Genomic DNA, 11093 nt, shown 5'->3' with positions numbered 1-11093 from the left:
ATAAGGTTTCTCTCCAGTATGAACTCTCTGATGCATAGCGAGAGCTGTGCTCAGGCGAAAGGTCTTCCCACAATCATTACATTCAAAAGGTTTTTCCTCATTATTCTGTGGCCTCTCTAACCTGGCCCCACCTTCTAAGGTTTCTTCCAGATGGGAGGCCTGGGGACCATAACTTGCGAGTCTTTCTTGGTATTCTTCCATAGAAATGCCCAGCTTTGGAACTGACTCTTTGATTTCAGGCCAACTCTCCCAACCTGAAAGAGATTAAAATACGTAAATATCCTATTTCATCCCATATCATACTTAAAAATGTGCGTTCTGTCTCCTCTATCAATAAAAAATGCTGTCAAACATTAAAATATAAAACCTATAAGACCATACTATACTTGTACAGTAAGTTTTCACATGACCCTCAAAACAATATGTATATCAGTATGAAGTCAATTATTACATTTTCCAAATGAGGAAACTGAGGATCAAAGCAATTCATGGACCAGAACAATGTCACACTGCCACTGAAGTTGGGGCTCAAACCAAGGTCACTCGAGCTCAATTCAAGTGTTTTTCATTACACCTTGAAGCTTCCCTATACAAAAGGGAGCACTTATTATCCGTGGATACAAGGGGATTGTTAGAACCAAAGTTTAAAAGTGAGAGGGAAGCCACACTCAGGTCAATGGAAAAAAAAAACATTCTAATAATTAGAAATTTCCAAATCAGACAGGCAACCACACAGAAGTACAGAATGTTAGCTGTAGCTCTCAAGAGATCATTTAATTGAATCCCATCCAGCTATCCACCAGGACATCAGAGCCTACAAAAGTGTGGGGATGAAAGTAATGTACACAAAACTAATTAATCATAGGGGGAAAGTTCTGTCTTAAGAGGAAGAGGATAAAAATCAATATACAATGTATAAATGGAAGGAAACACAAAGCAAATAATCATAACCTTACAAACAGATTAAACAATAAAAGGAAAGAGTGGCAGAATGGACCAAAAAAACAAAAAACAAGAATTTAGTGTAAAAAAGAAACAGATCTAAAAAAGACTCAGAAAGACTAAAGGTAGCACAAAATTTACTATCTAATAGATGATTCAAAAAAAGCAGCAGCTGCATACAAACTTATGAAGGAAAAGGAGCAGACATTATAATGAAGGAGACAACATAGAAGTAACTAGGTACACACAAGAGAGACGGACTACGATCTCTGAATCTCAGAATAGAGGGCACTAAGCAGATGGGGGGTGGTGCGAGGCAAGATGAATGGGAAAGGGATTTTGCAGAAGCTGGGATTTGAGCTGAGTCCTGAAAGAAAGCAGAGCTCTAAGAGGCAGAAGGAAAGCATTTCAAGGGAGACTGGAAAACCTGACAGATCAGGAGGAAGCGGCACAGCCTAACTCTCCACAACAACGACAAAGGAAGAGCGCCAGACCAGGTAATGATGAGGAAATCCAGCGAGAAACCACAGCGGCACATTTTTCAAACCTAAAATCACAGATTCAGACCACAGGCAAGTAATCAAGGCAGGGACTTCAAAAAGGGCTGGTCTTGTAGCACAGTTAGCCTGACTCTGAAGCAGAATCCTAGACTCAGCCTATAAGGGCATGAGCTGAGGACCGCAGAGAATCTACCGGCTTGTCACTAAACTGCAGTCACTCCGCTAACTGACAGGAAATGGGGACGACTACCTGCTGGAGTTCTAACCAGGGGCATGCCCGCAGTTGTGTCACCCAGACCCAAACCAGGGTCAGGAACCTGCAAAACTCAAACCAGGAGGGAAAATGATCAGATAATTCCCCAGATCATGGTGATTAGGGCCTACTCGGTTTTTAGCAACCTGGTGTGAACTCAGCTGAGATTCTTGAATAATGTAACACTCAGTACTTAGAAAAAGCAGTGGCAGCACCCCAGAGAATATGGGCCAGAATGACACAGGGCCCCAAAATTCCTCCAGAAGTGTACAGAGCCTAGCCCTAACACAAATTCCCAATTCAGAAAGACATTCATGATACAACTGAATGCAGAAAAGCACAAATATTAAAACACATCCTTTTCAGAGCACAATGCAATAAAAATTACATTCAATAAAGGGCCATGGAATCATAAATTAAAAATTAATTAGAAACTAAATAACCTAATCCTAAAGAATGAGTGGGTCAAAGAACAAATCATAGAAATAACCAATAATTTCATTGAAGATAGAATGACAATGACATACCAAAAATTTATGGGATGCAGCCAAAGATACTTAGGGGAAAATTTATATCTCTAAATGCTTACATCAATAAAACAGAGAAAGAGTAGATCAATGAATAGGGAGTATAACTAAAAAACTAGGAAAAAGACTAAAACTCTCCAATTCAACACCAAATTGGAAATCCTGAAAATCAAAGGAGAGATTAATAAAACTTTAGTAAAAAAAACCCAATGAACTACTAAATAACACTAGAAGCTGGTTTTATGGGGGAAAAACAATAGATAAAGCACTGCTTAATCTGATTTAAAAAAAAATCAAATTAGCAGTATCAAAAATGAAAAAGGTGAATTCGCCACCAATGAAGAGGAAATTAAAGCAATTATTAGGAGCTGTTTTACCCCATTACATGCCAGCAAATCTGACTGATTAATCTAAGCAAAATAGATAAATATTTACAAAAATATAAATTGCCATAATAACAGAAAACAAAATAAAGTACTCAAATAACCCCATCTTAGAAAAAGAAACTGAACAAGTCATCAATGAATTGCCTAAGAAAAAATCCCCAGAACCAGATGGATCCACAAGTAAATTCTACCAAACATTTCAAGAACAATTAATTCCGTTACTATAAACTATTTGGAACAACAGGCAAAGATGGAGCCCTAGCAAATTCTTTTTACGACACAAATACAATGCTGACACCTAATGCCGGAGGAGCAATGACAGAGAGAGAAAACTACAGACCAATGACCCCAGTGAATGTTGAGGCAAAAATTTTAAAGGAAACGCTGGCAAGTTGATTACGGTGACATATTACAAAGATCATCCACTGTTATCAGGTGGGATTTACACCAGGAATGAAGGGCTGGTTCAATATTAGGAAAACTACCAGCGTACTAACCATATCAATAACAAAACCAACAGAAATCACACGATAATCTCAACAGATGGAGAAAAGGCTTTCGACAAAATACAACATTCATTCCTATTAAAAAAAACACTAAAAAGCATAGGAATTCATGAAGTTTTCCTTAAAATGATAAGTAGTATCTATCTAAAGCCAACAACGAGCATTAGGTATAATGGAGATAAACTAGAAGCCTTCCCAATAAGATCAGAGGTAAGCAAGGATGCCCATTATCACCACTATTATTCAATATTGTATTAGAAACGCTAGCTACAGCAACAAGAGAAGAAAAAGAAATTGAAACAGTTACAACAGGCAATGAGGATACGATGGCATACTTAGAGAATCCCAAAGAATCAACTACAAAAGTAGTTGAAATAATTAACAACTTCAGCAAAATTACAGGATATAAAATAAGCTCACGTAGGTTATTGCATTTCTATATAATACCAACAAATTCCAGCAGCAGGAGCTAGAAAGAGAAATTCTATTTAAAATACTTGTAGACAAAAATAAAATACTTGGGAATCTACCTGCCAAGACAAACCCAAGAAATATATGAACATGATTACAAAATGCTTTTCATACAAAGTAAGATCTAAACAATTGGAGAAATATTAATTGCTTACAGGTAGACCATGCCAATACAATAAAAATTACAATTCTACCTAAATTAATTTACTTATTCAGTGCCGTGCCAATAAAACTACTTTAACATTATTTTATAGAGCTACAAAAAATAGTAACAAAATTCATCTGGAAGAACTAAAGGTCAAGAATATCAAGAGAATCAATAAAAAAATGTAAAGGAAGGTGGCCCAGCAGTACCAGATCTCAAACTCTACTACAAAATGGTAATCATCGAAACAATCTGAAACTGGCTAAAAAATAGACTGGTAGGTCAGTGGAATAGATTAGGTACACAATAAACAACAGTAAAATGACATCGTATTCTAGTGTTTGATAACCCAAAGATCCAAGCTTTTAGGACTAGAAGTTACTATTTGACAAAAACTACTGAGAAAACCAGAAAGCAGTTTGGCAGAAACTAAGTAAAGACCAATATTTCACCCCATATATCAAGATAACATCAAAATGGGTACATGATTTAGACTTAAAAGAAATATAAGCAAATTAGGGAAACATGGAATATTTCAACCAGTCAGATCTATGGATACGGGAAGAATTTATAACCAAATTAGACAGAGAGCATTACCAGATGTAAAATAGATAATTTTGATTACATTAGTTTTTGCACAAACAAAACCAATGCAACCAAGAGTAGACGGAAAGCAGGAAATGGAAAATAATTTTTATAGCCAGTTTCTCTAGTAGAGGCCACATTTCTCAAATATATAGAGAACTGAGTCAAATTTATAAGAACACAAATCAGTCATCAATTGATAAATGGTGAAAGGATATGAACAGGCACTTTTCAGAAGAAGAAATCAAAGCTATCTAAAGTGAAATGAAAAAATACTCTAAATCACCATTGATTAAAGAAATGCAAATTAAAACAACTCTAAGGTACCACTTTACACTTATCAGTTTGGCTAATATGACAGAAGAGGAAAATGACAAATGTTGGAAGGGATATGGAAAAATTGGTGGAGTTGTCAACTGATCCAACCTTTCTGGAGAGCAATTTGGAACTATGCCTAAGTGGCTAAAAAACTCTGCATATCCTTTGAGCACTACTAGGTCTGTATCCCAAAGAGATCAAATAAAAAGGAAAAGGACCTATATATACAAAAATATTTCTAGCAGCTCTTTTTGTGGTGGCAAAGAATTGGAAATTGAAGGGATGCCTATCCATTGGGGAATGGCTGAACAAGTTGTGGTATAAGATTGTGATGGAATACTATTGTGCTACAAGAAATGATAAGGGGGATGCTTTCAGAAAAACCTGGGAAGACTTACATGAACTGATGCAAAGTGAAGCAAACAGAACCAGGAGAACATCATACACAGTAACAACAATATTGTATGATCAACTGTGAATGACTTAACCATTCTCAACAAGGATCCAAGAGAATTCCAAAAGGACTTATGATGAAAAATGCTATCCAACTTCAGAGAAAGAACTAATGAAATCCAGATGCAGATTCAGGCATCTGAATCTTTTATTTTAACTTTATTTTTCTTGGTAGTTTTGTCTGGTTTTTTTTGGTTTTGGTTTTGGTTTTTTTTTTTTTGCAACATAGCTAATATGGAAATCTATTCTGTATGACTGTACATGTATAATCTAGAATAAATTGCTTGCCTTCTCAAGGAGGGGGGGAGGAAAGGAAAAAGAATTTGGAACTCAAAATTTTAAAAAACTAAAGTTAAAAATTGTTTTTACGTGTAATTGAGGAAAAATGAAATTAAAAAAAAAAAAGCCAAATAGAGTTGATAATTAACCTCAAAGATAACATGCAGCCACTAGAGTTTACTGGCTCCCTCATTGTCAGAGACTGGGGGAAAAGAGAATAGGACCTGATGCCAGGGGATTTTGAGATCAAGAATGGAAGAGAGGGCTCACATTGAATGGCCTCCATGTGTTTTGTGCGTGTGCGTGTGCGTGTGTGTGTGTGTGTGTGTGCGTGTGTATTTTTAAAGTAAAGTAAGAGAAGTATCTCAGCTGAGAAAGGTAAAGGAGGGAACAGGGGCAGGTAGAATCTTTAATATAGAAGAAATCTGGAATAGCTACTATGGGGAGTGAGATAGGGAATCATTTTGAAAGGAATAAAAGGACTGCCTTGCTGAAGTGAGGACCCCAGTAAAGACTGGATAACACGACTTTGTAATGTGCCCAGTCAACATGGTGGCAGGACTTCTTCCACCTTCATTCACCAGAGTAGAATAGAGGAAGTGGATGATACAGTAACCTAGGGCAAGAGAAGAGCAGTGATGAGCTAAGCAGTTAAGATATTCAAGACCAGAGGACAGGAGAGAGAAAATGAAAGGCTACAGGGTTAGGTTGGAGCGGAGGGCCCAGGAAGTCAGAGCCTGAGAAAGCAATGAGAGGTGGAGAAAGCATGGATTCCCATGAGCTCCAAAGAACAGATGCAGGAGGGAGGAACCACAGGGATAAGTGAATCTAAGACAGGAGACTGTGATCAGACTGGGAAATGTCAGTTTCTAATCAGGAAAGGGGAACACTTGTGGGGAATGGGCAGACTGCCCCCCAGAACCAGCCTTTAGTGAAAGCCTCTCCTTTCTACCTCCACTACACAACTCACGGAGGTCCCTTCCTTCACTCTCACGTCCTCCCTAGGTCCTTTTTTCTTTCCCCTCCACACTCAATCTTTTGGTAGCCTCATTAGCTCCCATGGGTTTAACTATCACCACTATGCAGATAACTCCCAGACTGACATGTTCAGCACCAGGCTCTGCCAGGAATTTCAGGCTCATATCACCATTTCACTATTGGACATTTCAAACTGCACGCCTTGGAGACATCTTAAATTCAACACATCTAAAATTAAGCTATTCCCCCTCTAGCTATCAAACTTCTCTATATCTGAGCAAAGTTCCACCATCTTTCCAGTCTCAGCCCCGTCTTCTACTCCTCACTCTCCCTCAGGAAGGAAAGCCTTTGAGAATAACAGGGAAATCTGGAAAGGAGGCGGGGGAAGAAGAAGAGGAAAGATCATGAGTCCTGAAAAAGTTGAATTTGACATGTCTATGGGGACATCTAGTTTCAGTCACCCAAAGAGCAACTGAAGATGAAGGACCAGAACTCAAAAGAGAACTAAGGTTGAATATATAGATCTGAGAATCATTTGCTTAGAAACAATATCTGGAGAGCCTAAGGAAGCTTATGAGATCACCAAGTGAGATAATACAGAATTAAAAGAGGAGGCCAAAGACAGAACCTTGGAATACCACCCCACCCCTACCCTCAGTTAGGGGCATGACATGAATCAAGAATAAGGAAAGGAGATTGAGGAGTGGTCTGACAAGAGGAGAAGGAGGAGAGAACAGTTTAACTGATACAGGGGACATAAGCAAAAGGAATACAGCTAAACGGAGATTTAAGATGAATCTCTTGATGACAGAAACAATCAACAACTATATAAAAAGGAATAATAACGACGAGCCGACACACTAAAATTTGGGGGATGCAGCCGAAGCAATCCTGAGGGGAAATGCTACCAACACCTCAACTTCATGGCCAATGGTTAGGACCCACCAATAAGAGAAAAGTGACAATACTATGAAAAACTATTTTACACACTCAGTGCTATCTCAAACTGCCAAAAGGATAATTTCTAAAGCTAAACAAAATAACAAAATTAATTTGAGGGGAAAAAAAAAGATCTAGTTTCTCAATGGATGAATAACACCAATTGTCCTGTCTATGGCGTACAGTTAGATAGACCACCAAAAAAGAACTCACCAACACATTTATATCTTGATTAGACGTAACAGACGGATATACTAGGCTGGGCCCAGAACTCAAAATGAGGAAAACACAGTAGACTGTCTTTAGGAAACAAACAAGTTTTTTTAATGATCTCAAATTTCTCCCCGACACAAAGGCCTGTCTTTTCAACACTAATATTTTATCCACACAAATGATGGCACAAAAGATAACAATTTGACATGTAAAATGTATAATGACAATTTTTCAAAGTGTGGAAACTTATTTCTCTCCACCAATGCTGATCACAACCAGCTGCCAAAGGCTAGAGAGGATAACTCTTAGAGCGCACAGTCACAAGAACTATGCAGGTAGTTACAGATAGGATGGGACAGGTGGCATTGTTAAACATACAAGGAACTGTTGCAAATTTACAAAGACAACTTCTAGCCCAGAATCAAAGAATATGAAAGGACAATTTTCAGAGGAAGAAAGGCTAATTGTTAATAATCACTTGAAAATCCACTCAAATTCACTATTCCTCTAAGAGGACAAAAACCAGAACAAAACAAACTTGTTCTCATTCGGCGCTGGTAAAGCCTGGTGAGAAGTCTAGAACCTATTCCTATGAAGACCGCCACCATCCTCCTTCAGCACGTCATGCCTGGCCAACAGCCTCAGGTCTCTCACCACCCCAAGTGATCTTCCTGACGCACAGGTGTGACCAGGTCACTCCCCACCCCTGCTCAATGAGCTCCGGAGCAGGAACAGAAATGAGCCTGCCTTCCTAGCCTCCCCGCCCTCTAGGACGCAGTTACACTGGCACACTTGCAGCTTCTTGAACCCCCATGCCTGAAATGTTCTGCCCCATCACCTCCACCCCTTCATTTCCCTGGCTTTGCTCCAAACTCCATTCAAAGCCCACCCACCTCCCACAGACCCCAGCAGGCAATGTTTTCCTCCGAGATTACCTTCATCTACTACTCTGCATGCATCTATCGAGATAGATGGACCCAGGGAATTATTTGCCGTCTCAACAATTAAAGTGGAAGCTCCATGACAGCAAGGGACTGTCTTTACAGACCCAGTGCTCAGCAGAGGCTGGCATACAGCAAGTGCTTAACAAGTTCTTGCTGAATAAGTTACAAAAATAAGAACTGTACGCCTTGATTCACGTTCACCACTAGGAATATATCTTAGTTCGGTTTGAAAGAGTCGCATTCATACGTGAAAAGGCTGAGACAGAAGCGCTATTCGTAAGACGGGCAGGAGCAAAGCAAGGTTGCTCAAAGAAATCTCGGGTCTGGAGAGAAGCCAGATAAGCTCTCTGTAACTGCAGACGCTGGAAGCAGCCCAGAGAGGGCCGAAGCTGCACCAAGCGTTTGACAAGAGGGCACGGAAGGCTGCCTGCGCTTCTTAATCTGGGTAAGCACAAGGACTACAAAGAGCCTTTATGAGATGGCGTGAACGGGGACAGGCTTGTGTGCGGACGCCGCCGCGGCAGGACGACGGGGTAGGAAGGAGTGGGCCCCGGTCCTCCTCCAGCCTGAGGGAGCAGGAAGGACACTGACAAGGCCCTTCTCCCTCCCGCTCATCTCATCCCTGCTGTCACGCCCTTACCTGGACGGGGGCCCCTGGGGACATCTCCCTCTGGAATCCAGGGCTCTTCTCCTCGTTCCAACTGGTCAATCACTGCTGGCTTGGAAACGACGAGTCCTGTTCGTTGGAAACGGAAAAATGCTGGGTTCAGAGCCAGCTGGGGAGCCAATCCTAGTTCCCTCACTGTCTGGGGAAAAAGCAGGCATGCTGGGAGCCCCCAGAGGTGGCAGAAAGCATTGCTCAGAGATGTTCTGTTGTCTGTTCCTACAAGTAGAAGGAACAGGGTCACAGGCCAGATCTGGGGCTCAGACAGGAAATTAGTTCCTCTCATCTTTGATGACCGACCAGCGACAGTCAATCAGCCCACTCAGCCTGCCCCCTCCAATGGCTGGCCCCAGAAAACAGACGTGTTTTACCTTCTCACCCCACCCAGACGCCAAGCCGACCACCCACCTGCGGCTGCCGCTGTCCTCCACCTCCCCCATCAAGTTCTAGAATCCATGCCTCCCGTCTCTGGGGCAAGGAAAGACTGCCCCTGCCCTTACCCAGAAAGACCAGGTTCTGGTAGTTCTCCAGCATCACGTCCCGGTAGAGTGCCTTCTGATACGGGTGCAGGTGTCCCCACTCCTCCTGGCTAAAGCCCACAGCCACATCTCTGAAGGTCAGCAATTCCTGAAACACCAGACAGATTCACAGCTACCCAAAGGTCATTCTTAACGTGAGCCCGAAAGGAGAAGCAAGGTTGCTGAGAGTTGCAGGCTGTGGTTCAACCAGCGCTCAAAGCTTTGTCTCTGACTCCCTGGCACAGCTGGTGGCACGTGGGAATCATAAGCACTTTCCAAAAAAAATAATTCAAGAATTATTTAAAGGAACTTCATTTCTAAGCGTTAAAAATCAGGGCATAAACCCTCCCAGTGACGTCAACCCCCACCCCACACCTCCATTTACCTTGGACTGTTCTCAGGGGGCTCATCCCCTTCTTTAGCTTAGTACAAGCAAGACTCTTACCTTTTTTTTTTTCCCGTTTTGGTGAGGCAATAGGGGTTAAGTGACTTGCCCAGGGTCACACAGCTAGTAAGTGTCAAGTGTCTGAGGCCCCATTTGAACTCAGGTCTTCTTGACTCCAGGCCCAGTGCTCTATCTAATGAGCTACCCAGCTGCCCCCATTGTCATGTGATGGTACCACAATTCCAAGACAATGTTTACATTAGCCAGGAACAGAACTACTCGCTCCCTCTTACTCTCGAGCTTAGCTGACCGATTAGCTTCCAACGTCACACAACGAAGCTTAACTGAGGTATTCTTCCTGGAAAGACTGGAATGCTGAAGGTGGCATCCGTTTATTCAAGAAAACTTATTTAATAAATGCTTCAGGACTGATGGTGGGAACTGGCCTCAACACTGCTAAACTCCCTTCTCCCTCAATGTGTCCAGTCCACCAGTAATAGCCCCAAAGTCCTGGGTTACAGCACGGGGTGACCGCCGGGACTGCACTTCAGACAGGACATTTCAAAGATGGAACTCCCACTTACCTGGTGGAACCTGGTTGTCAGGAGGTCAGAGGCCATTGCTTATACCACTAGGTCCCACCACTTATCATGAGAAAGCAAAGGCGGCTGCAGGGAAGCCTGGAGAAGTAAAGAAAACACAGTTATCCCTCCGTATCTCCGGGATTGGGGATGTGACATCCCCACAATCTGGAAAACCTAGGTAAAAATTTTGGCCCTCCCTTCGTACCAAATAGTTCTGAATTATTATGGTATTGTAAAATAAAACATGTAGATATAAAATACTCCACATATATTTTGTGCATCTCTGAGTTTCTAAAGTTTTTCTATGGCATCGCTGGTCTTCTTATGTCATCTGGGGCTTCCGCAACATTTCCAAAAAATTGTCATTTAATTTCTTATGCCTACCCATTATATATTAAAACCCCTACGGAGAGAGTCGAGACGTGGAAGGTACAACTTCAGTGAGAGACTTGCTCTGTTTCTCAGCTCCCAGGCTCAGACCCACCCCATTCTCACCCTCCCAC

The 11093-nt window shown here is 41.4% G+C and overlaps 1 protein-coding gene across 1 annotated transcript in view; it reads right to left on the bottom strand.

The window, feature by feature from the left end:
- Nucleotides 1-11093, bottom strand: part of LOC114032275 (zinc finger protein 383-like) — a 16415-nt gene that overhangs the window by 4622 nt on the left and 700 nt on the right. Inside the window, exons 2-5 of the mRNA XM_027847529.1 lie at nucleotides 10591-10686; nucleotides 9604-9730; nucleotides 9080-9175; nucleotides 1-254 (exon numbers count right to left, since the gene is read on the bottom strand). The exon at nucleotides 1-254 is cut by the window's left edge and continues 4622 nt beyond it. Of these exons, the coding sequence (XP_027703330.1) occupies nucleotides 1-254; nucleotides 9080-9175; nucleotides 9604-9730; nucleotides 10591-10626 (513 nt within the window). The 5' untranslated portion in view covers nucleotides 10627-10686. The remainder of the gene's footprint in view (nucleotides 255-9079; nucleotides 9176-9603; nucleotides 9731-10590; nucleotides 10687-11093) is intronic.

The sequence above is a fragment of the Vombatus ursinus genome, unplaced genomic scaffold (genome assembly GCF_900497805.2).
Source record: "Vombatus ursinus unplaced genomic scaffold, bare-nosed wombat genome assembly UNPS02015411.1, whole genome shotgun sequence".
NCBI lineage: Eukaryota > Metazoa > Chordata > Mammalia > Diprotodontia > Vombatidae > Vombatus > Vombatus ursinus.
Note: the sequence above shows the minus strand (reverse complement) of the source record. Positions and strands in the feature narration are given on the sequence as shown.